Source organism: Cyprinodon tularosa, unplaced genomic scaffold (genome assembly GCF_016077235.1).
Source record: "Cyprinodon tularosa strain WSP-4 unplaced genomic scaffold, ASM1607723v1 ctg30, whole genome shotgun sequence".
NCBI lineage: Eukaryota > Metazoa > Chordata > Actinopteri > Cyprinodontiformes > Cyprinodontidae > Cyprinodon > Cyprinodon tularosa.
In genome coordinates this window covers 455,793-482,982 of record NW_024039008.1, presented here as the reverse complement: position 1 = coordinate 482,982, position 27,190 = coordinate 455,793, and the positions used below count along the sequence as shown (strand labels likewise).

The window sequence follows — 27,190 nt, the reverse complement described above, 5'->3', positions numbered from 1 at the left end:
TAAAGTTATATTAAATAAACATTGATGTTCTGTATCAGCATTATTTGTAGAAAGTTCTGATAGACATGTTTTTTTTTAACAATAGAAAATTGTCAAGACCTACAATGGCTTTCTGCACAGCTTTTGAGAGAGGAAATTACACTCTAGCAGTTTGTGAAAAATATGTACAGAAATGATGTGGCAACCATTGCAATTTGCTAGATGTTGGTAGATAATGATGTTATCAAGTAAAATAATGCAAAAAAAAAACCCATAACAGAACAGCCGGTATTATTTTCTCTGTATTCCAAATACCAAACATCTGGTAGCCTACTTCTGACTAAATGTTTATCTAAATTTTATCATAATATATTTAGTTTCTCAATTTTTTTTTATTTAATCCAGGCTAATGAAAAGTTATTTCCACTACAGATTTTTTTGTTGTTGTCTTGCCCATGATGTCGCCTACACATTATGGAAAAGACTGCTGATCTGACATTTTTTCAGTTACAGTCACTGACATCCCAACAATAAGTGTTGGCAAAAAAAAAATGTATGCCCTTTAAAGAAGCTGGTTGCTAGTGAGCTTATCCAAATATATATATAAATAATATGTGCAAGCAGATAGTAGCCACAGGCACTCAACAAAATGTGTCCTGAAATGTTCCTGTTTCATACAGCCAAATGAGGAAAGCGGTTCAACAGCTTTCTTTGCTTCCAGGGCGTATTTAATCCTGGGGAGACATGAGGATGTGAACCCAGAGGAACTGAAAGTCACCAAAAAGGACAGTTTCATCTGTTCACCAGGGACCCACGGCAGGAGATTTCCCACGCTTGCCGGATCATAACTGTTACTGTCACATCGCCTTCAGTCTTGCCTCTCTATTTTCCACCAGTCATCCACTGTTACCATGCAACCCCTCTGTATCCTGTTCTCTTCACGTCATGCTCCTTCATTTATTGTCTAGATCTCTTTTTTTAAGTCTTAATGGTTAACAAAGTTAATGAAAAGTTCCTTTAACGTTTCTCATTGTATAATGGAAATCTACTATATTTATATATTAAAGATGACTCTATTTGATTCACTCCTATGAAAAAAATTATAAAGAAAAACTAATAAAAAAATAAAAAAGTACGAAAATGCTACTGTAATTCTTTCTGGTTCTTAAATGAACCGAAGATTTTTTTATGTGATTAAATTTTTTTGTCAAAGGTTGTGAGATTCCACAGCTTGTTGGCCTCATCAGGCCTGAAGGATTGGGTAAGGAAGCAGAGGCAGGCTCCTAGGAGGCTCAGTCCACAATGGGGTACGTACGCACTACACATTTGGTCCTGGGGGAGACAAAGCACAGAAGAATGTGCACACAGGGTCATTTGCTCCAGATTTGCTCTTGTCTTTATGACCACAGTGGGTCATAATAGTATAATCTCTGATGGAATATATGTACACTGTGTTATGAGCACCACCTATTTTAATCTTAGGAACAAGGGGTTCAGCACAGCTAAATGAAGATAATGGGTGTTTTTATGACGTATATTCTGTATGATTTTAAAGTTATTAGGCAATAATAGTAGAAATTAAACAAGTTTCTTCATGTTTATTATATCATTTCCTAACATCAAAAGATCATTTTTTTTTGTTTTTAAGCAAACAATTTATGAAATATTGTTTATCTCCTATCAAAAGAACAAAATCCGCCAATCACATGGCAGCAATTCAAAACGTTCAGACTGCTGACAAGGCAAGGCTCCTGGCTGAAGTTGAACGGTTATGGAGTCTGAGTATTTCAGTAATTGCTAATTTAATGGTATTTATCTCTTAGGTTTGTAGAGAATGTTTTTCGAAAAGAATAACAAATTGTTGATATCAGAAAACAATTCGGTAAGATTATCTGCTAAATTTGAAAAGGCAATATTAGATTAAATGACAAGGTATTAAAACAAAGGTTTGATGAATACAATACCTTAATGAATCATTCACTCTTTATACATTTGGAATACAGCAGAATAAAAACCAAAACAGGTTCCACTTCTCTTAGCTGAAATGAAGCTATAATATGCCTAGGATCCTTAGAATTGAACAACCCCCCACCTCCCCAACCCACACACACCCACACACACAAAAAAACAAATATGGTCACCATAGATATGCTAGCATTACTATCAACAGCTTAGTGACAGAATCATACTTACAGTTTGCAGATGCGATGGCCTTACGGTCAGAACAGCCCCTCGTTTAAGTAAAAGAAGTTTAGCAAATCCTGCTTTGAACTGTCTGATACTGAAAGCTGTCTTCGGTAAAATGCTTGGAGCCATATGAACAGCTGAGCATCAAACTTTGCAGGGATCTTCTGATACACAAAAATAATCCATGTCTGTCAAGTCTTCGGTTCCTTGGGAAGACTGTGAAAAATTTCCCATTTCTTCGTGCAGCCTGGAACACTAGATTTACGCCCGTGGATCTGGCTAATTTTCAATAGAGAAATGGCCTGCTTTGCAATTCTTGTAGAAGTAAACCTACCTGTAGGCTAAACAGCTAAACTGATGTCTTACATCTACCTTTATTCATGTTCTATTCATTTCGGGGCGGGACAAAAGTACAGGCCAGGACCAAATAAGGTCACATCCCTGAACTGATGTCAATTCGGAAACTTTCGCGAGCCTGATTTAGTGCCTCTGTGGACCCCCTAGTGGTCACAGACCCACTGTTGAAGACCTCCATATTAGTTCAATCCCTGACGTTATTCTCTCTCTGCTTTTTCTGATGGTTGCTTCACCTCATCTGTTCCTGTTTGGCAATAACACCATCCAGGACAGAAATATCAGCACTGGGATCTTTAATTCATCGACTTTATCAAATATAGCACTAAGATCTAACAGGACAAGTTCAGATACAAATCATTATCTGAGGCCATGAGAATATCATTAGTGATTTTCATCAGTGGTGCTACTACAAGCTCTTAAACCTGGCTATGTCTTTAATTAGGTCCACAACTGATAAACTCATTTGCCATTTATAGATGTACTGCAGCCTACATAATTTTCAGGACACTACCTTGTTAAACAGCGGTTCAATAATTACATGCAGCTAAGCATGTTATCATTGATTAGATCAGTGAGTGGGCCAGAGAAAATTATTTGAGTCCAACATTGTTGCACATCGAAACACAAATTTTCATGACCTCTGATCACAGATTGTCATAACCACCAGCGTGAATAAAAAACTTAGTGATTTAACCTTATCATTAGCCAGCAGTTTTAGGTAGGATTTGATGTTTCCTGTTCTGGCTCCAGGGAAAAACTTTGAACATAGTCCCCGGAGTCTCTAACACCATGTTTCTGACTAAGGAGCTGCCAATTTCTAGGAGCAGCTTCTTAGCAGGTGTGTGGCTGACCAAAAACCTCCTCAGTGTGGTAAACTCCAACACATACCTTCTCTCAACACAAACACACTTTTTTCTACATATAGGTTCCTCCACACAAACAAAAATATACATATACACACACACACAACCACACACACTCAACAACGCAAAGTAATCCAGATGATTGAAGGTCACACAAACAGATAACTGGTTTATCATTGTAAAACACTAATAAGCTGTAAATATTAAAATGATCTATGGCTGTTCATTTATATTTTCAAATCCATCATTTTAATACAACCTTTTAAATTGTCGCACTTCAGGAGTTGGGTCTGTAAATGATCAACAAGAAAGCTTCTGCTTATCTAAAATGCTGCTGCCACAGTCCTAGCCAACACCATACACCAACAATATCATCCCTGTTGGAAAAACACAATTTTGCTTTTGGTAGTTCATGTTCACCATGTATTAGCTTTTTATTTAGTTTAATTATGCATTTAAGGTTTTTTTCAAGCATGAATACTGCTGTGCAAATCAATTTGCCATTTTTAATGAATCATACATTGCAAAGAAAAAAAAAAAAAACAGAACAGATCTGCCCAAGGAAGAGTATTCAGATGGTAATACTGCCACCTAATGCTGAGCATAAATATGACATTTAAACTCCTCTCTTGCAAACTTGGTTTGCTGAAATTCACACTGATAAAAAAACACACAAAGGAACAAAAAGCTAACAATTCCTTTGAGTTTTGTGTATGTTAAAACTTTAAGGTGGTTAATTTAGCTCTATCTTGTTTAAAATAATTTGATATAAAATTCATAAAATTGATGACTGGACAGCCATTGTCTAGATATAGTATTTTTGTTCACACATTTATTTAAAAAAAAAAAAAAAACAAGAACAAAAACAAAAACAAAATCATGCAGATCATGCAGATTTTTATGCAGATCTATCTGAAAATAAATAAATAATTAAAAGTAAACCAAAGTATCAGGATGATGCATTGCCACAAGACTAGGAATTATGTATTATTATAAGCATTAGTCGCTAACCTTTAACTGGTCAGCACTTTATACTTGAAAGATAAAAATTTAATGAGGTTCATTGGTCAGATATAAAAGCCTTTCAAAGTTAAGAACAAACAGATAAAGAAGTATAAAGTAAATTAAATTGAACTTTGGACTTTTATGTTTTAATGTAGAAGAAAGTGACCTTTAAAGCATTTACAAAGTGAGGAAACAAAACAAAATTTTCCATTGGTGACAAAGATGGTGGATGCTCTTAACAATTAACAAACAACAACAACTTCAGTTTCTAATTCAAAATTTAAGTGTCAATGAAAGTTAGATTTGTAGTTTGTAGTTATTTCATTTAGTGAATAAATGTCACTAAAATGCTATGAAAAAATGTTCTGTTTAGGTAAAGCACATGTTTGGTTTTTGTTAGTAATGAATTGTCCAAAGAGTAGCAGGATAGCTGGAAAAGCGTCCACATTTATTTTACCACCATACATAGAAAGGAGGATTATAAGAAAGGTACATAAAAAAAAAAAAAATCCTCAAAGCTTACTCCACTGCATATGTGGCATACCATTGCATTTTGGTTTCACCAAGTACTCATAAAGCATATGATTCCGAGGCTATTTTGTTATTTTATACAAGGGATGTGGTTGTAAATACTTGTGGAGGGTTCTGTATGTCTGTTGTACAATTTTGTAAATCGTCACATAATTGATTTAAAACAAATTCCAAACATTGTATTTTTAAAGAGATCACAAGAAATGTTAAGATTTTAAATCAAAATTTGAAAATATCTGAAGATTTGGATGATGTTTACTGTTATATTTTTTTAACTAACAACTGTACAAGAACATTTATTTTGGCAACTTATATTGCATGTAAGCTTATATAATACCTGTTATTGTGCACTTCCTCTGCAAAAAGTTTTACTACTCTTCTGTGTCATCATAACATTCATAAATAACTTGTATATATACATATTGTATATACTTTTTATAAAATATATATTTCAATTTTTCATGTGATATGTATGTTTGTCTATGTGTAGCTACTTATTACGAAGCAAACACAACTTTGCAATTAAACTTTTTCTCAGTCTGATGTGTAAATATAAAAGTAATGAACATTTACTGTTTTTTTCTAACACATAACTTTAAATTAATGGATATTGCCGTTTATTCACACTTATGTTTTGCTTGCCAAAAATATAAATATAGAAAATATATTATGTATTATTCTTTTACAATTTTTAATGCATAGTTGTTAATCGTAGATAGGATGGGAGAGGCTTATGTATGTGCTCTTGACCATAAACCCACTAGATGTCAGTATAGTTTTACAACTAAATGTTCAACCTTGGCGCACATTGTGAAGAATTTAAGTATCTTATAAGTTGAATATATACTGCAATGAAAAGTTATATAAAATCATGTGTCATTGAAAATACAAAGTTACCAGAAAACTCAATACACTTTCTAGACCCAAGCATGAACTAATAAAATGAATTTCAGGGTAATTTAAATGTATTTGGTGCAAGATGTAGCTAAATTCAGATTTCTCAATAAAATGAGCTATTGCAATAAAGATGACCAATTTGGATTCTGGCTGAATTAGATTGACTTTAACTGGATTAGAATTAATCCTGTGTGCTTTGATGAAACAATTAAGTTGACAAAAAAAATGCTTATTACTGTAAACTCTTTTGGAATAATAATTAATGGATTAAGACAACTTTTCAAAGTTTGCGGTTAGCTTAAAATGAAAAAAGATTTGACTTCAGCATTTGTTGTCTGTAGGAGTTGCATCAGCTGAGTGATAGCTTGGGGCCCAATGCTATTTTTTTATTTGGGCATTAAAACAAGAGGGAAAAAGTTAGAGTGTATCTTACCTATTAAAGCTCCAAAAGTCAATGGTCTAAATTCAGGTTTTTAGATATCAACATTCTTAAAGCACAGCAAACTAACACCTTTATCAAAATTACCCTAAACTACAGTTAAATATGAATAAGTGTGCAAATTGGATTTTCCGAAACTGGTTGAAACTGGTGGGAGCCAGAAGATGTGCAGTCTAATGAAGGAAAGGGCTACTTCCTGTACTGTCTGTGGAAATGGGATCTGGTGACACCTGCTCACATAAGGCTTGGTGATGCTTAGAGGTTTAGAGTTTCTCGAAAGTGATCAAACACTTAAGTGTCACTTAAATAATTTCCAAAGAACTGCAGCTAGGGTGGAGCCTAAAGGGCTAATTATGCTTGACGCATGCATTTAAACTCCCTCTGGCTTCCCCCCGTTCTGACTGGGGGGGCAACACCACATTATACAAACCACACCCATTTGCAACTTTCTCAAAGCCTTTTTATGCTGTTTGAGAGTGACACTAATTTCTTTCCTGGAGCTTCTTCACAATCTGTTGATAGTAGTTACAATTATAAGGTACATCCCAAGATGTTTGAAGATCTTTACATTTGAAAACCCTCACAGGCAGGAGCTGCTGATCCATCACCATGTTTCCACACAGATCCGTCCTTATAGTTGAGAAATTTTCATAGGTGCTCCATCTGGAAATTCTGTCCACACTGAGTCTATGCGGAGGAGCACAAAAGCCTAAACTAACAAAATCACGCCATGCCGACCGAGCAGACTCAACCAAGCTTTAGGAGATATAGGCTATGTCCAAACGCTCACCCTAACCCCTATATAGAGCACTATGTTACACGATTGTATAGAAGTGTCGAATGTCTAGTGGACTCAAAATTTCCCACAGTGCACCATGAAAAGCTGTGTGTAACCATGGTCACTAGACAAAAAGATATATCCCAAAATGCTTTTCAAGAGCTCTCCTCACAAAACATCATGGAAATGGTTTTGGGGAGAGTTTCAGAAAAATAAATTATGAGCTTGAGCTTTGTATGTATTTGGGGTTTACATCATAATAACTCATAAAGGGCAGTAAATATATGCTTTTTTAATTTCTTTTCTATGTGTTATATGTGAAATACTACAAGAGGAAGTCTTTGGCTAGATGCACAATGTCTCCTGTCAACGTTTCTTCTATGGTCGTGAGCTTTGGGTTGTGACCAAAATTGAAGATACAAGCAGGCAAAATTAGTTTTCACCACAGGGTGTCTGGGTTGTTCCTTATGGGTAGGGTGAGAAGCTTGACCATCCAGAGAGGAGCTGCTTCTTCTCTATGTTAAAAGGAGCCAGTTGAGGTGGCGTAGGCATCTGGTTAGGTGGGCTCCTGGACGCCTCCCTGGTGAGCTGTTCTGGACATGTCCCACCGAAAGGAGAACAAGAGGAAGACCCAGGACATGCTGGAGGGACAATTTCTCTCTGCTGACCTGTGAACTCCTTGGCCCACCTGGGATGGATGGATGGATGGATGGATGGATGGATGGATGGATGGATGGATGGATGGATGGATGGATGGATGGATGGATGGATGGATGGATGGATGGATGGGTTTTGCAGCATTACACCAAGTTTTTTAGTGACTTCATACATTTTATAGACTGTAAAAAAGCCTCTAATGTAGTCACATTTTAGAATTTCTTAAAGTACGATAAGTTGTTTAAACTTCTCCACAGTCGTATTTCATTGTAATTTATTGTAAACAATTGATGCCAAGTGTTGCCACAGAGGGGGCACAGCCAGACATTAGGACTAAATAAAAGATTATATCTTCATATATGTTAAGGGTTAGTTTTGTTTTGTCGATTGATTTAAATCTTAGGACATATTCTGTTTTTTGCCCTTATGAACCAAGCTTTCTCTCTATTGTGTTACAGAGAGCTATATCACAAAGGTTGTTATGCACGATGTCCATAATAGTATGGATTATATGCTAAAACCCACAAAATCTAGAGTCAGTATAAGGTGGTCATGGCTGTGCATGGATCTGGATAGAAATGTCAGAAGGTTACTATAGGAGAGCAGGCAGCATTATGAGATGTACATATAGATGAGGCTCCACAGACCACCTGTTGTCCACCTAATATTGGCTCCACTCTATGCTGATGACATCTGAATACACAAACCTGACATTTAGCTTCGTTCTGTGCTCTAAAGGATACTTTAGAAAAAACTGTGACAGCATATAAAACAGCATACAGTAAATTCTATATAGGAAAAGACATAAGGGGTGTGACTCATTTTTTTCTGCTGTATTGTGGTTTGCGTGAGGCTGTGGCTGTGTGTCAGCCTGGTGGCAGCTTCAGAATCATTTATTGCCTAATGATGATGACCTATGCAAACAGTCTCTAAGGTACTGTTAAAGTTTTACAGCTATTCACATTACGTTATTGCTGTCACATCCCCAGTTCTGCTTCCTGTTTGCTAGAAAGCTACTTCTTATTTAAAAGATATAGGACAATAACCCATAGCAGCAAAGTGCCACTGTCTGAGTTCTTTATGGCACTGAGCTGAGCTGTTTCCAAGGGGAACAACATTTAATCATGACACCATCAACAGCATAACTCATAAAGGGCAGCAAATAATGCATGTCAATGTCTTTTTTTATGTCTGATAATATGAAATATTGCATGGGGAAGTCTCTGGCTATTTGCAAGTCAATAATTCATCTATGTCAGGGTAAACAAGATACTTGAAACACCTCAGCTGTGGTATGTTTTGTCATTCTTGGTTCCCTATAGAGTCTAAATATTTAGCTCTACAAGCAATATAAATAGAAAATTACAAATTCCTTTTTAGACCTTAAATTTACTTAATGAACATACAGATATACTGGTTATTTCCCAAATACCTTTACTGATTTGGTTGTATGTTAAAAAAAATATACAAATATAAATACAATACAAATTAAACTGGCAGTTTTTTAACTTCTGAGTAAAAATGCAAAAGTTACACAACAGTCAAATAAATAAAAATAAATACATATTTTATACAGTACAATACATTAAAAAGAAACAACAACATATATTCTTAAATATAATTGCACAACACTAGCAAGAAAAAAAATGTTTGCCTAATGGCAGATCAAAGTGCTTCATCAACGGTTCCTCTTTGATTGTCATTCACTCAATTAAGTTTAACTTTCTTATAACTGAGCTAAATGATCTCCATCTGTATTGGCACGTTTGTCAACTTTGTGACGAAAGCTTTCAACCTTTCATTTAGCTGCTCATCCCTTTCACTGTCCTGCTCTTGCAGGAACAGAATCTGAACCACTGGCCTATTTGCTGCTACTTTCCTCATAGCAATCTCTGCCTCTTCTCTTGTGTCACAGCACCAGCTTCTAGACACAGCAACAAATGCTGTGTCTTTTAATAGTGTTTAGATTTTAAGGGTGCCTAAAGTCCCTTTTAGGATCACAGACAAGTGATTTCACACCTTCTCCATTTGGGGCATGGTGTTTTTTGTGGTTGGTTTGGCTTGGCACAGTAGATCCTTATAGGCTGGAGAGTGGAGGAAGCGAGGATAGCAGTCTTTAGCCATCAGCATGTAGATCCTGTGCTGGGCCTGGTCGAAACAAGATGGCGAGGGATCTTGCATATTAGCTTTGGTTATGTCTCGGGTTTCATGGTCAATATTTACCTACAAAAGAAGACAGAAATTCAATTACAGATTTTTTATTTTTAACACTTAAGAGATATTCGTTAACTCTGTTTCTCCCTACCTCACGTGGAGCTTCACTGCTGATAAATTCACTGTAGATCTTTTGGGCTTTGGTGAGTAGCTTAGCAGGACACTTGGTTTTTCTGTAATCTTCACAAGCAAAGTAGAACGCAATGTTCTCCTCGCTAAACTCAGAAACCAGGAAGGCTGTGAAGGCACACAGTCCATCTGCAAAGCGAGGAAATCAGATAAGTAATTATACCTGGACTCACACTGACTGCATGAATAAATGTGTATGTGTGTAATTTATGGGAAACCACACACTGTAGTAGATTGAAAACATGATAGAAAATATACATTTTAATTAGAACTTACATTTGCTGGAGAGGAGCTTTTCAAAAGATTCTTTCCACTTGAGACATTCTTCCAGGGTGGGTCTGAAGAAGGTGTAAAAAAAGAAAAATGGTTTTGATAAAACTGGTATTTTGTAACACACATCAAAACATTTATTTCAACACAGTAATGCCATATATGTGCAATGCTTACTTGTTTTTCCCTATTTTCCAAGTAGGCTTTTGCAGAATAATTCCCAGCCTTGCTTTAAGCTCCTTGGCTCTAAAATAGAAAAAATAAATAAATAAACAAAGCAAACATAACACTATATTTTCCTTTTCAGAAAAATCTAAATAAAGAATTTACATATGAGCACTGAGTATAAAACACCTTAAATAAGAAATCTTTTGAGCTTCTCAGATGCCCACATACGCATGCAAAATGTGTTTCTCGTATACATAATCTGAAAAATTGTTTGTTACATAAAAGTAAATGTACCTTTCCAAGCAGGAGTTAGGCAGCGATGCAAGTCCTTTACACATATCGGCAAATATGAAATGCTGCTGGGGTTGTCTCGGTTTGATGGTGCTTAAGTTTCCTTTCAGCAAAACTCAGTCAGGAGATAAATTGACTGTCTCTGCCTAAGCAGAGAGAGGGCAGAGATTTTATAACACAACAGCCCTACCACCCACATCCTCTGATGTGTCATCAACTTTTTCAGCCAATAGTAGAGAGACTCACTGGCATAGAGAAACAGAGAGGGAGAGGGAAAATAATGAAAGCAGTAAATGGGGGAGAACATGCAAGGACAAGGCTGGGAAATTGCTGTTAAATGATAAAAGCTTCTAGTAGCTGATAGACTGCTTTTTCTCTTTAATTCCTTCCAAAACTACAACTAAATTTGTATTGCTGTTTTCACTTTTCTCTCTTAAACTGACTGTCTGAAATTAATTCATTGATTCTCCAAGACAGACAAACAAATCCCTTCTTTAACTTGTATAATGTAACACACATATTATTAATATTACTAAAAGTGTGTTACATACATTATCCATATATTGTGTGATACTGTGTACAGACTTAATGAGTTATTTATATGGTGGAATTAACTAATACATCATTTCTTTCTTTTTAAGTACAGCTTTCATAAATTTTAGGCCTTTTTTAGAGGACAAAAAGGTATTGGATTTAGTTTTCATTTTTTTAGACTAACCTTACTGAGTCTTTAGTTCCCTGTCATACTTTTGACAAGAACATTTCATAAGAGGTAGAATAAACATTTTCTTGAGTCTATGAAAGAGTCAGTGGCTCCAAGCCTTTTCCCTCACTGGTAAATTATCTGTTCCCAGAAAAATCAATTATTAATAAAAGAAAATATTTCATGGCATGATCTAATTTCATGGCCTTGATTTTAGTCTATCTGTCTAAAAAATATAGTGGAGATCAAGGTTGATGTCCTCTTTGAAGCAGATCTTGTCTGATAAAATTTGTCTCCCAAAAATCTTTTCTACAAAATTTAAACATCAAACTTAAATTTTAAAAGATTCTTAGAAAAGGTTTTATCGCAAAAGGCTCAGTGGATCTGAGAGACTGGCTTTGGTTTCATGTAATTTTTGTTCATATAGGTGAAAATACACATTTTTGGAGCTCTAGAGCATAGCCCCAAAAACAATGCCATTTTGAATTGCTTCAAAATTTTTGATTTGAATGTTTCTTAATAGACAAACATAATCTCATTCTCATTAGAAACTTTATAACAAACCGAGCCACTGCCATTGTTTTGTTCTGTTATATCATAGATCCTAAAATGGCTCTTTAATCTTGATCATATGATAAGCCGAGATAAACAACTTAATGCACGCCAACTTGAAAATGGTATTTCTTCCCCTTTATTATGTTTGGCAGCTGCACATCCATCCCACTTACTCTCTGTAATAAGGTTAAACAGATATTTTTGTAAAATCCTTTCTGTGAATGAACTCCTTTATCACACGCCAGAAAGAGTGCTAAGTGGAATTGTATTTTCTATTAAAGAAATTAGAGTAAAAGCAGCTGTTAAGAGGACAGCCCAGGATGTCAAAAAGGCCACAGGCTTTTCATGTCTAAAAACAGTCAGCTGATGAGCTTCTAAATCTTCTCCAATTTCCTTCCGTGCAGAGTGTGTAATGCTTATTCATTCACTTTGGATTTCATTCTGACTCAGCTTACAGCCTGAAATACAGTAGGATCCATGTTTATTTGTCTTTTTTTTTACTGGATGTGTATGCAATGTATGTTTTAGGATGACACAATGCTTGCTTCATATTAAGTTGTGTAAAGTTTAGCTATCCATACAATCATATTTAATAAATAAGACTAATCATTCTGCCCCCCCATCCAACTACCATTCTGCCTACTTCCATCCGTACTTCTACTAACGGGCTATCAGCAATCGAGTGAACAACTAGACATCAGTGTCTGCTTCCCCTTCTACAGTACTTTTAGAAATTATAGGAACCCCTAGTAAACCTGCAGATTGAGAGCAAAGTTCTCTGGTAGGAATATAAAGAACAACCATATGTATGATAAAGGATGGAACTTGGCCATTTAAGACTTTATATGTGTTTTAACAACATGATTGGTTGGGAATATACAACCAATACAATACAATACAACCAGATTAAAACCACAAACAGTAGATAACTATTATTTTTTAATAAAAATGGATAACGCCCTAATTTTGGTCATCATTGCCCAACTTGCACAAACACTTCCACTCTCTGCTTGAGTTTATATCACAGAAAAACAGTGCACCTTAAAAGATTGTTCTTTTCTGAAAAATTTTACACACAAAAAACCTTATTTTAGTTTCATTTTACACACCAATTATGAACAATGACAACAACCTAAGTGAAAAAAAGCAAAACAATTGCAAACGTTGCACTTTATATCCAGTAGGTAGTGACATGTTCATATGAAGCTGCATTCAAATGTGTGGTTTGTTGAACCAATTTGTCCAAACAGTTCAGTGCCTCATGAGGCTTCATCTCACAATCACTATGTACAACTAAAGGTCTCTTTAGGTGCTTTACACTTAAACTACCAAAACCATGAATAACACTTTTACAATATTCTGTTAAGTTTAGTGGATGTTGTTGAGGACCCAAAAGCAGAGATGAAGAGGCAGAGATGATTTATTGCCAATTTAATTTAGAGATAACAAAAGCACAAATACAGAAATAATAGTCTGGGAACCAAAACTAGGAGCCAACAGGGAGAATAATAGATGTGGAGTGAAGAGGATCCAGCAGGAGCTGCAGATGAGTATATATGAGTGAGAACGATGAATGGAGTTATTAGCTAATTGGGTGAAGGTGTGGACAGAAGCAGCAAAGGGGGAAGGAGAGGGGCAGCAAGGAGTAATCAGGGTTTAACTAAAACTAGAAAATAACGTAAATGAAGCAAAATGAAAATTAGACCAATGACTAAAAATCAAAGAATGCCAAGGAGAAGATGATGATTTGGTTCTGTTTAGCTTACACTAAACAAAACCAAAACTCCCCGAAATGCAGATCATAAGATATTCCTAATGATGACATTACATATATATATATATATATATATATATATATATATATATATATATATATATATATATTAGTGCTGTAAAAATTATCGCGTTATTATCGCGTTAACGCGACGCCATTTTAACGGCGATAATTTTTTTAACGTCAGATTAGCACTATGTGGTTTTATGGTACAATTTTCCAAGTACATCCCGCTGCAGCCTGCGGGAAGGCGGGGCTATTTTCCCCCAGTCTATGCATTTTCCATAGGCTTCAAGAGCGGAGCTCCTCAAGGGAAAAAGACGCTCATAAACTGCGTGGCGCTAGTGCCTTTTCTTTAAGCCCCACCACCAACAAACAAGTTGAGTGTCTGGTGCCTAGTAGCAACCTGAAATACGCTGAGAAAACAGATTACTGAGGTGAAATGGAATCTGCTACGGCACTCTTGCTGTCTGTGTACGCCACAGGTCAGTATCGTGTGTGTGTGTGTGTGTGTGTGTGTTCTCATTTTTGTTAAGAGGCTGAAAAGTAACTTTCTAGAGCATAGACTACCTCCATCTAGTGATGTCGGTCTATTGATTTTGATGTATTGATTGAAAATTGTTCATTATTATCTTGGTTAATTAACATCTAATGTTAACTCTACTACATTTTATAGCAGTAGGGTAAAATGCTTGTCTTTGTTCAAAAGACTGTATTGACTGTAAAGACTGTCTTTTACATCAGCCTGTTTTCAGGGCCTTTTTTTTGGCTACATACTTGTTATTTTTTGCTACATGCCTCCCCATCTTCTTGCCATATGTTTCTATGGCATAAATCAGTGTCTGTGACCTGTTTTCATTTAAAAAAAAGAACATTGGCACAAACCTAGCCTGTATGTATTTTTTGTATGTCATCGAGAGTATTTAAATGATTTTCAATCAGAAAAAAAATGTGCGATTAAAATGCGATTAATCGCGAGTTAACTCAGGCATTGATGCGATTAATCGTGAAAAATTTAATCGATTGACAGCACTAATATATATATATGCATGGACGGTTCCACCCCAAATCCAGCACTCTGAGACTGTATACCAAGCGTAGCGAGGGAGGCCGAGGGCTAGTGAGTGTCAAGACCACTGTCCAGGATGAAACAACTAAGATCCGAGAGTACATCAGAAAGATGGCCCCCAAAGACAAATGGCTTGGTGAATACCTCAGGCAGGAGAAAACCGAAAGTGAGGACAAGAAAGAGGAAGGAGAACCATCATGGAGGGACAAGCCACTGCACGGCGTATACCACAGACAAATAGAAGAAGTGGCTGATATAAAAAAATCCTACCAGTGGCTGGAAAAGGCTGGACTGAAGGACAGCACCGAGGCACTAATCATGGCAGCACAAGAACAGGCACTCAGTACAAGATCAATAGAGGCCAGGGTCTACCACACCAGGCAGGACCCACGATGCAGACTGTGCAAAGATGCCTCTGAAACAATACAGCACATAACAGCAGGGTGTAAAATGCAGGCAGGAAGTGCATACATGGAACGCCACAACCAGGTAGCTGTCATAGTGTACAGGAACATCTGCCATGAGTATGGGCTGGAAGTCCCGAGGTCAAAATGGAAGACACCTCCTAAGGTAGTTGAGAATGACCGAGCTAATATCCTATGGGACTTCAAGATCCAGACTGACAAACAGGTGATGGCTAACCAACCAGACATCGTGTTGATCGACAAACAGCAGAAGAAGGCAGTAGTGATAGATGTGGCAAACCCAAGCGACAGCAACATCAAGAAGAAAGAACACGAGAAGCTTGAGAAATACCAAGGGCTGAAGGACGCGCTAGAAAAGATGTGGAAAGTAAGAGCAGCAGTGGTGCCAGTGGTAATTGGAGCACTAAGCACCCCCAAACTGGGAGAGTGGCTACAGCAGAATCCAGGTAAAACATCAGAGGTCTCTGTCCAAAAGAGCGCAGTCCTAGGAACAGCTAAGATACTGCGCAGAACCCTCAAACTCCCAGGCCTCTGGTAGAGGACCCGAGCTTGAGGATGACACATACCACCCCACCAGGGGTGAGAAAACAGTGTTTATATATATATATATATATATATATACAGCGGCGTAGGAAGCGGGGGGGACGGGGGGGACATGTCCCCCCCAATATAAAAGCCAGGTGGATATGTCCCCCCCAAAAAATTGTACCGCAAAATATTAGATTTTGACATTTTTTTACTAGCGTGCTTTTATTTTGAAGGCGCAGCATAGCGTTACGTCACTGTACTCCCCCTCCCCTCTCTGAACTGCTGAGTGAGAGGGAAGGGAGGGAAACAGCGATACAGAAGTCAGAAACTTGTGAAAGAGGTAAAATGGTCTGTCGGGATGCTGCCTATTTAAAACGTCTTTGTTGTCAGTTCACTTTCATATATAGAAACTGAATCTTTTTGGTTTAGTCATCTTAGTCTTGTACGAAAGAGGATTAGGGCCACTGAAAAAAAAAAGTTAACTGATTTTTAATTTTTTTTTTAGTTTAACATGGGTAAAAAAGTAAGAATTCTGACTTTTCTCAGAATTCTGACTTTAATCTCAGAATTCTGACTTTTTTCCTCAAAATTCTGACTTTAATCTCAGAATTCTGACTTTTTTCTCACAAATCTGACAGATGATTAATATTTCTAATCAATTTACAGTGTTTTTTTTTTTTTTTTTTTTTTTTTTGGGGGGGGGGGTACTATACAGATATATAAAAACAAGAAGGTCTAACTAAAAAAATAACCAGAATATATGTTTAGAGTAAAGATTTACTACTTGTACACAAGCACACAATTTCAAATCTGCTGAGCTTGCTGTGCAAGAAAATGTAAAATATACGTATAAAGAAATATAACAGGAAGTACTGCTAAAACAAACTAAATGTTAAATAATGTAGATATTGGTTTAAAAAATTCTTCAGATTTGGAAATTTGGAAGGAATACATAATTTTGAAATTAATCAACAAATCTGGTAAAAAATAAATAAATAAAAAATAAAAGTTGCACTTTTTTACTTGAGGAATTTGTTGAATAACTTCATAATTATGAGTTTAACTAGTTGGAGGTAATGCTACACTTCTCTGCTTCCTGTCCTGCTCATAAAAGGTAAACATTATAAACCCACCATTCATTTTCTACACTATTTGGAAAACACAACACAAATGTAATATAACAAAAGTATGTTTAAAAACAAACATGTTAGCATCAAGCCGTAGCCATGTCTGTTTTAGAGACTAGCTCTCTTGTTTTAATGACCTTCTGCTCCTCCATTTATAAGGGGGACCCCTCGGGCACATCAAAAGTTGCCTAATTCTGTAATTTTTCACCAATATGTCACTGGCCATCTCAAACAACTCACATCTTTATCAGTGAAGCTGAATGCTCCACATCTCTGCCTTCATGGTGCCCATCTACATTAAGATCTAAAATTCTGAGATTAAAGTCAGAATTCTGAGAAAGAAGTCAGAATTATGAGATTAAAGTCAGAATTCTGTGAAAAAAAGTCAGAATTCTGAGAAAAAAGTCAGAATTCTGACTTTTTTCCTGTATTAAACTGAAATAAAATTTAAAAATCACTTAACTTTTTTCAGTGGCCCTAATCCTCTTCCGTAGTCTTGGGCTGATCACTCATCCAATATTTAACTGCTAACTTTCTCTAGATGTTTGCCACGCTAGCCAAAATGTTATTTTTTTTTATATATCTCATTTCAGTACAATGCCACCACCAACTAAAAGGCTTAAACAGCAGTAGGACTTACTAAGATTTTTAAAAAAGAGAAACGTCAGTGTGAGTAACAGTCACCTTACACAACTTGTGTTGAAATTAGCCCGGTCTGGGATTTTTTATTTTTTGTGTGGTTTTGATTCGCCGAAATGGACAGATGTTATACCTGCCGCGCTCCTGATCGTTAGTTAAAACCACAGGGAGAATTAATTTTAATTCTTAGCAGCGAACTGCTGCACAACCACTAATTAACCAACTAATTAACTTCTGCACCTTTATTTCCTCAAATAAACTGCTGGCTCCTCTTTTTAGACTATAAACAGATTAACACAACACTGACAACTCTGTAGTTTTCTCTGTTCTGTACTGCAAATTGGAATTAAAGACGCCATTTCTACCAAAGGTCGGGACAGACTGGCGCACCAGCACCTCCTGACCCCACTAAGGGACAGGGTGTACAGAAAATGGAAGGATAGATGGATTTCTACCAAAGGTTTAGAATGCATTTTTGAACCAGATGCTTCAAAGCGCCCTGTCCATAATTCTTCAACACACTGTCAGCTCCCTCTGTCAGTCAATCTATATAAATTCATTTTTGACCATTATTGCAAGTTTGACAAAATAAAACATATCAAACTTTGCACTTCTGTGGCCTACTGAATTGTTTTTAATCCAACTGAAATATTTGATTTTCTAGTGCGTATGCGGACACTAAATATGCGAAGGCCTGAAGCCCTTGAAAGACACCTCCCTTTGCTTAATAAAAGACTCCAGTCATTTTGTTTGGTGATATGCTCACATCTTATGAACAAATGCATTATGTAAATTTTAAATGCATTATTTTTGCAAGACACATTTATAAAGGAATAAAGTAAAAGATTAAATAGCCTTTTTTTAAAGTAGCGTACTTAAGACATGTTTCTGTTGAATATTTACGAATCTCAGATTTCCGACATGTGTCCCCCCCAATTGTAAACATATTCCTACGCCCTTGTATATATATATATATATATATATATATATATATATATATATATATATATATATATATATATATATATATATATATATATATATATATATATATATATATATATAAACCTAACAAGAGCAACTATTAACACAACATTTAATCCCTAAAAAGATGAAAGTATATATAAGCATTCACAAAAACTGTCTAAGGTATCACTCAATAAAAAAATTAAGAAAGAGATTAAAGATAAAGATTGATTTTATCCAAACGTTTGTGATGTAGATTCTCAAACGCTTTATTAAAAAAAGGAAGGACAACTATTACATAAACATTCATTTATTTATTCTGTAAAACTGTGTTACTCAATCCTGTTCCTTCACACCCACTGACCTGCATCTTTTAGATGTATTGCTTTTTTTTTACCTGTCTTGTTTAAACAAACAGCTCATTTACAAGCTTCGGCTGAACTTGAAGACCCACTGAGGAGGTAATTTGATCACTTTATTCAGGTGTGTTAAAACAGAAAAACAGCTACAATGTAGGGCAATGGGTTGACAGGATGCAGGTTTTGAATTAAACAAGGTCAATCCAAGGTCATTTCTGGCAACTTATTACTGACAGGATTAAGCAGGCTCAGAAAATCGATGGACTGACCATTTAGTACCTCTTCCACTCATATGAATGATCCTTGTTAAATCTCCAGTATTACATTCCTTTGCTAAATAGTCAGGTCTTCTTCTAAAGCAAGAGCTTAATGTCCCCAAAGGGTTTACTCTTTTGAGCTGTTTTAAATCAGCAGGGGATATATTTTATATTAATGTATTTATTTATTGTTTTAATCAGGAAATGTTTTTCAAAATAAAATATATATCTAAGATGCTTTCTTCAAATTAAGTCCTACGAAGGGATGCAATGCAGAGAGAACTACCAGTGACACATATGTATTTATCCAGCACAATGTGCCAAGGACAGCCATGTCTGATTTGATTGAGTCAGCTAATGCAGTGAAGAAGAGGAAAAAAGGTTTCTGTCCCCGATTTACCCAACCTTTGTGGAGTCGTCATGCTGCTGATCTAGGGGCTGTACAGTATATACACCACTTGTTGCCTGAGGTAATGAGGGGTGATGTCAGTCCTTTCCCACCAGTCCTAAAAAAAATTAGAAATTATATTATGGGTGTGAAAAACAAAGGATAATAATATAATAATAATAATGATGATTTACTTAGGAATCTTTCGTGGGAAGGCTGCCTAATGCCTTCTACCTTCACAGAATGCCCTTTCTTTATATGAAATCAGCAACAATAAAAGTATAGAAGTGTTTGAAATATATAGGAAGATTATATTCTAGCATGCATTGATATAAAGTAAGACTGCTGTTAGGATTAATTTGTTGTCTTTCTGGCTTTAGATGTTTTAATTTTAAATAAATTACACCAAAAAAATAAGACATTGTAATGCCTGATAAAACGTTTTAAAAGTGGATTGTGGCCACTGATATATAGAACCCTAACTATGTTTCTAGGATTCCAACCTCATTGTTAAATATGGAACAGTATAATTATGAGTAATTATTTTCTTCAAATTATTATAAATTTGAAGAGAATAATTACTTAAAAAGCAGAGAATGCATTAAAATTGAAATTAAAAGGTGTGCCTGATCTTGCTAGTCTAAGATAATGATTTGACATTCATTTTGTGTCAATGAGTCAAAAGATATGCAAGTTATCTTATGTTTATCAAGAGTATTTGATTTTGGTATTTACTAACGGCCCCCATAAGAATGTATGTTGGGAGAGGGAGAAAGCACACAGGTGTTCAGGGCAAATGGCTCAAACTGGTATGGCTCAAGTCTGTAGGCCTCCTCCATAGTAACGCCCTAAAAACTGACAAAAACTGACAAAAACAGTCCAAACGCCATAATTATCATACTAAACATACTTTTCTTGTACATTTAAAATAATTAAAATAAATATTGTTGAAAGTGATAACAACTTTACATTACTTTACATTATATTGCTTGTCTGACATCATCATCCGACATGCTCAGAGAATTTGATCTGTATATACCATATTGGCCCAAATATAAAACGAGATTGTTTATGTTGAAAATGATGTGAAAATGTTGGCGGGCCTTTTAATCACGGTCTAACCAATTATACAGACTGACAGTTGTCTGGAGTCACTACAGGAACGCAACAGCAGCGGGCACCAGTAAAGCCAATGAGGTCACTGTTGCTGGGGTCATCTTTCTATGACAATGGGGAAGAAGTGACAAGGATGCTACAAATGGAGAGTCGCTGCCCAGAACCCTACACCGACATAAGAGGCGGTGTTAAGATGCCAATAAAAAAAAAAGGTGTTTAATGCAGCAGAGGCAACAAACAACAGTCAGGCAGCAAAAAAATATGGAGCCTCAGAGTGCAATGTCAGAAGATGGCACTTTCAAAAAGATGGGAACTAAGCAAACAGCGAAAGAACAGCAGGTTGAGGCTAGGCGTGACAGAGGATAGCTGTGAGTAAAAGCCTCATGCAGGTTTTTGAAACGTTCCGTGAGCTAAGTTTAGATTGCATATCGAGTTCAAGTGTTACAAGATTCTACATAAATATAAATTAAATTAATTTTGGTTCAATAGTATTGTTTTTTACCTAAAAACTGGTCCTGGTAAGAGGGATCGTCCTATAATTAGGGTTGTGCTATATTCGGGTCAGTATGGTAGTTTCATTCTCTCACCAAAGTTATTAATAACATTTTACATAATGTAACTAAATATGCTTGGTGACAGAAATAATTAATTTCGGACTATATTCATAAAAGCCAATAATTTGTGACCTGGATGTATTTCTGGTTTAGAATGCACAAATGAGCTAATGCTGTGGATCCTGTTACCGGTACAGATCGACACACAGAAAATAACTATAAAACGATGAATGCGAATGAAAAAATACCTTTGCCGTTACACCTAATCTGGTCCCGTGTGGATACCAAACATTTAAAGAAAACATTTCGTGTAGTATCAATCACTTGGTTAGCTATTTTCTGGTGTTAAGGTGTTGCTGACAAACTGAATTAAGATTGTTTTAAGCCCCCATTGACTTGTCACGTTTCTTTGTAAGACCAGATATGATTTTGGCTTAAGAAGTCATTTTATTTTTCATACTGAATATGTACAGTTACCCTGTAAAAAGATATTATTTGCTAAAAAAAAAAATTAAGAAAAAAAAACAACATTCTTCAAATAAAGAAACTGATGAAAACATCAAAAGTTCAGAGGAAGATAAATACAAAAAATGTAGAGTGACATTTAGCTGTAATGATGATTCTCAGGCTAAAGGTCAAAACTCCCTCAGAGCTTTTTTTATCTAGCTGAATACAATTGTAGCTGAGGCCAACCAAGGACATTTAAAAGTCAAAGTCTTTCTTACTCACAGTCAGTTCTATTTCTAAGGTAAGGTAAACAGCATGGCTACCCCTGTACATCTCATGAGTTTTTTCTACTTATGGATTAAAGGTTCATCCTACAAAAAATAAAAAATAGGTCCATATAAGTTCTGCAACAGGGAGGGTGAGAATGGGATCATCCTCTCATCAGGCAGGCGATGAAGCATTGTCCTACCAGCTCCTGTGGCTAAAGGTAAAACTACAGATCAAATAGTGAGAATGTTTCAGAAAGTAAATCTAATCCCTAATGGGATCCCAAGACTTATCTCAAAGAATAAAGGTAATTATTGATAGAAAAAAATAAATTATTCTCCTTATAGAAGGATTATAAGATTAGTTTTGGGATTGAACCTTCTCTCTACCCACTTATAGCATGGATTATGTGTAAAAACTCCTTTTCAGAAAATGTATTTCTAAAGGAGCAAAAGTAGCATAAGATGTAAACATTTTTCCTGCATGGGAGAGTTACAATACAATCTGCTTTTTAATCACGGCATTTGTAGAAAGAATTATATGACTTACAGATAATATAAAATTCTAATTATGATATAGCAAAAAATTTAGGAAAACAACACATCTGCCTTAAAAAGAATCTTGTCATCCTGTCTGTCTGTGTAGACTATATTACGGTATTAACATTCACATCTGTAACCTCTCTTCCTTTTACTGGTGCACTGGTGAGACCACATCTTGCCAAACTTTTTTGTGCTGGCTCGTGTCCAATTTGGAAAAAAATACATCATGTTGTTTGTTTTTAAAGCATTTGATAAGTTAGCACCTTCTTACTGACCAGATATTCTGACTTTGCACACTCTTAGGAGGTCCCTAAGTTCAGGTGAGCAGATGTTCTTGAATCCACCATGGAGCAGAAGGTATAAAGGGATTTTGCCTTAACTGCACATGAAATAGCCTCTCATTTTACAACTGAGAGTCAATTTTAAAAAAACTTTAATGAAAGGCTTTTTTTTATTCTAGAAAAAATAAGTTTTTACTATAAATAAAGGAATATATTTTTTAATAATTTTTTTGTTATAATTTGGAAAATATATATTATGTTTCATTACTCTGCACTAGTGTTTCCCAACCTTTTTTGTCTTGTGTACACATCCATCCATCCATCCATTTTCCATCACGCTTATCACTGCTGGGGTCACTAGGGGTGGTGGTGCCTATCTCCAGGTTTCAATGGGCAAGAGGTGGGGCACACCCTGGACAGGTCGCCAGTCAATCGCAGGGCGACTTTTGTACCCCTTTAGGCATTTTATCTTACCATGAGTACCCCTGTCAGCCAAAAGTACTGATGATTATCCAAAAGTGGAACATAAGAAAACTGAAAAAAAGATTATTGATTATCTCTTTAAATTTGAGCATTTAATTTTCATAATTGTATGCTTTCCATCTCAAAAAAAAAAAAAAAAAAAAAAACATAAATATGTTGCCTAGAAGTTAGTGAGGAATAAAAATGAATAAATAAAACACAAAATAAAATCATATTTTAAACCTGTATTCATAAATCTCTAGCTCCTCTGAGTAACTCACTTATAATCACATTTAAACTTGATGAATTGGGAACAAAAAATACTGAGCAAAAATTATAGTCAGACTGACTTACTGTAATCAGTTTTACTTTCTTTTCATCAAGACACCTCAGATACTTTGATGAGCTCCAATAGCTCAATGTGAAAAACAGCTGATACCAGGCTGTTCTCTACATCGATTCTGTCACGATGGGTTTTAAGGATCTGGTCCACATACAGAGAAACACTCAGAAGCCAAGGGTAAAAGTTAACAAGTTTATTGGGGATTGCAAGAACACAGACTGAGAGATATATGGCTGGGTAACACTGTTGGATCTCAGCGAACTGGTTAACCGGAACCGGAAACTCTGAAGGGGAGATCACGATGATCAGTTCAGGGAATGTGGGAAAAACAACTGAGGCTTGGAATTTGCAGGAGAGGCACTCATATTCTTTGGATCCAGTTTTTAGGGGTTTTATCCAGAGATGAAAGAACTCGTTGGAGGGCGGACAGGCAGACTAATGTTGGATCCAGAGGAGTATTAGAGCGGACTGTCACCGGTTTTTCTGAAGAGGACTTGAACGGATCATGTGGAGGTTTCCCCTTGCTCAGTGTGACTCAGTTTATCCTTCCAGGGGGGGTAGAAGGTCCAGGCTTATCTAGTGAATCAGGAAGGCTTCCTGCCGGAGAACAAATGACAAAGGCAAGCTTAGACTCAGAGAGACAATGCTTAGGTTAGACCCTGCTAGTCTCAGTTTGGCTAGAGTACCCAATGCTGGCAAACACTCTGGCGTCGAGGTGGTGACAGCCCGCTGCTCAAGTACTCCTCTGGTAATGACCCAACGAACTGCAGGTGTGCAGGGAGGCCCAACGAGAACAGGGCACCGCGTGGTGGTGGAGAGAGGAAAACACAAAAAACAACCCACACTAACTTGAATCCTAACACATTCTGTTCCTCTACTTGGTTTTGATGCATGTCAAAGCTGAAGGTAAACTCGAACATAGAAGAAAACTGTTCTTTTTGGTTGAGAAAAGCTTGTTAAAATTTTTCAATTTGGTCCTCACAAAGTGAAAAAGATTGCATCCCTATTTTATTTTACTACATAAATGAAATATTTTCATGTACCCATGGCAATGCACTCCTGGACCACTAGGGGTACGCAAATTTGGAAACACTGCTTTACACCAACTGTGCCGGAAGGGCACCCTGAGGGCAATTTGTAGCCCCTGAACTGATCCTTTGTTTACCTTGCAAGCAAGATGAATTGTCACCAGAGCTATGAATTGAATGTCCCTCCCTTTTGCGAAAACTTTCTTCATGAGGTTTCCCAGATTGTTATATATAGTTCAATTTGAATTCTACATGGTATCAATCTGGCTTATACCAGGTTAATTCTTTGTAGCCCCAAACTGCAGGTCCAAAATTATTTTTATTTAAGCCTCTATCCAGATATACATTTGAAGTTTGAATCAGTTTAATTTGTGGTCTGTGATTATAAAGCATGCTTTTTTTTATTTTTTTATTCTCATATCTAGATTTGTACAGCATCGTCCGGATTTATCTGAAACCATCTAAAATAAAATGTCAAGTATATTAGCTGATTTCATTATCTTTATTTAGCGAAAGGATGACAACCCATGTTTAAGAAATTCTTATTTTATTCAATATCATTGTTAACATCACATTTTAAATCCTTTTCAGAAATGAAAAAAATTTGAAGCAGCCTGATTTACGAAACCTTGTTTCAAATAGGCTGTTTTGTTATTGTTCATGAGTAAAACGTACCAAACATTGTCAAACAAACTGGAATCATCAACACTGCAGCCCTACTATATGTTTAATGATTAGGCTGTTAATGGCAAGAAACATGGCTCTGGCACTTGCTTTACTTCTCTATGTGTGCTTTTGACTTGCATCTATTGCATTGGGCCTCTTTTTAAGAGGAGATGATAGTATAAACCAAACAAGAACAAATAACATCCTAGCCTGAGATCAGTGCCACTGAAAGTTTTCCCTGTTGTTACATTTGCATGTTTTTTGTTTGTTTAGTTTTAAAAGTCCTTCAGAGGCGTGACTCAGTCCAGACCAGAAGGGGAGTGGAGAAAGCTAGTAATTTAGGAGAATGTGAATGACTGGGAAATTCTTGGCAATGAATCAGTTTGAAATGTTTTTCATGGAATTTAATTTAAAAACAGATGAGGTAGTGTTTGTGTGTGTGGGTGCTCTTGTTTTTAAAACATCGTGGGACCCATTTTCAGGGAAAATGGTACGCTGTGGAGACCTACTGCTCCTTGTGTGGGGCCCACTGCCTGGACCCCACATGGGGAATTGCTGTTTATGGGTCATGGGTTACATTTAGGCCTAAGGTTGAGTGTAAGTTGGGGTTAGGGTTAGGTATGAACCTGTAATGGTCACGATTAGGCTGTGGAAATTAATGAAAGTCAATGGAAAGGTCCACAAATATAGTGAGATAAGTGTCAGTGTGTATGAAAAAAAAATCAGTTTTAAATCAGTAATTTCAATAATGGTAAAATGGCAAATGGCCTGCATTTATAAAGCACTTTTTCAACTTTGAGGGCTTGACCAAAGTGCTCTACACTACATTCAGTCATTCACCTATTCAAACTCACACTGGTTTGGGGACAAGCAGATTTCAGGTGGGAGAAGAGCTCCTGGTTCAAGTGGAGGAGTTCAGGATTCTTGGGGTCCTGTGGTTCAGGGAAAATGGAGCAGGGGATCAATAGACCGGTCAGTTCAGCTGCTGCTATAATGTGGACACTGCACTAGTCCTTTGTGGCAAAGAGAGCGCTGAGCAAAAAGGCAAAGCCCTCAGTTTTACTGGTCGGACCCTTACCTAAGGTCATGAAATCTGGATTGCGACCAAAAGAACGAGATTCCTGATAAACGTATCTGAAAAGCTTGGACATCTGCTAGACGCTTGGAGTAAAGCTGCTTTTACTCTACATCAAGGGGAGCCAGTTGAAGTTGGCTTGGACATATTTTGTGGATGCCCCCTGGAGGTGTTCCATGCACATCCTACAGGAAGGAGGCCAGGGTAAGACCCAGAACATGTTGGAGAGACTATTGCCCCATTTACACTACCCCTCTAAAACCGATTTGTGCCGAGTTTGGACCAAGCTTGGATCAGTTAACCATGCCGAGCTTGGTTCCGTACGACCATTCACAAATGATGCTAGCATGGTTCCTCGCCTCCTAGTGATGATCTACGGTACTACTGCTCTCTCTCTAAATTTACTTGATAGAATTGGAGTTTGGGAAGTGGATACAACAACGATAGTCTAATCAGTGCTTACAGACGCAGGAAATGACAGACATTGAAGTTCATCACATTGTTAAGCAGAATCATTGCTGGAAATTGTGTGGCACACACATTCATTGTTATGAATTTCTGAAGTTTCATGATTATGTAGGTGGACTGTAAGGCGATGATGCGGTTTGCTCATGCACTCTTTGTTATCCAAGAACCAGGCCTCAACTGAACCGCGGCAATCCCTACTGTTGAACTAGTACTAGTTTAGCGCGGTTAGGTTATGTCTGGCACGGTCCGGTTCAGTATGCATGCCATTTACGATCAACAGTTATCTTGGTTACCATGCTCGGACTGCTCTCGGCATGGTTTTTACAAAATAAGGGAGTTATGTAATTTGCCTTTGATGATAATCTTAGAGTATAAGATAGAAAGGC

At 36.5% G+C, this 27,190-nt stretch overlaps 1 protein-coding gene across 1 annotated transcript; it reads right to left on the bottom strand.

Annotated features, from left to right (window-relative positions):
- Nucleotides 1-9,107: 9,107 nt before the first annotated feature.
- On the bottom strand, nt 9,108-10,904 carry rgs16 (regulator of G protein signaling 16). The gene is made up of 5 exons (XM_038291747.1): nt 10,769-10,904; nt 10,484-10,552; nt 10,313-10,374; nt 9,999-10,165; nt 9,108-9,916 (listed from the first exon to the last, which is right to left on the bottom strand). Exons 1-5 carry the CDS (start codon nt 10,810-10,812, stop codon nt 9,707-9,709), a joined length of 552 nt encoding a protein of 183 aa, XP_038147675.1. The 5' UTR covers nt 10,813-10,904; the 3' UTR covers nt 9,108-9,706.
- Between the last annotated feature and the right edge of the window lie 16,286 nt (nt 10,905-27,190).

What these genes read in the sequence shown, in the direction of transcription:
- rgs16 (XM_038291747.1), bottom strand. Translation starts at nt 10,812, where the DNA reads ATGTGTAAAGGACTTGCATCGCTGCCTAACTCCTGCTTGGAAAG. An exon ending in TGGAAAATAGGGAAAAACAA is followed by an intron (nt 10,375 to 10,483) that starts GTAAGCATTGCA and finishes CACCTTCTTCAG; the next exon opens with ACCCACCCTGGAAGAATGTC. An exon ending in AAAGCTCCTCTCCAGCAAAT is followed by an intron (nt 10,166 to 10,312) that starts GTAAGTTCTAAT and finishes CTCGCTTTGCAG; the next exon opens with ATGGACTGTGTGCCTTCACA.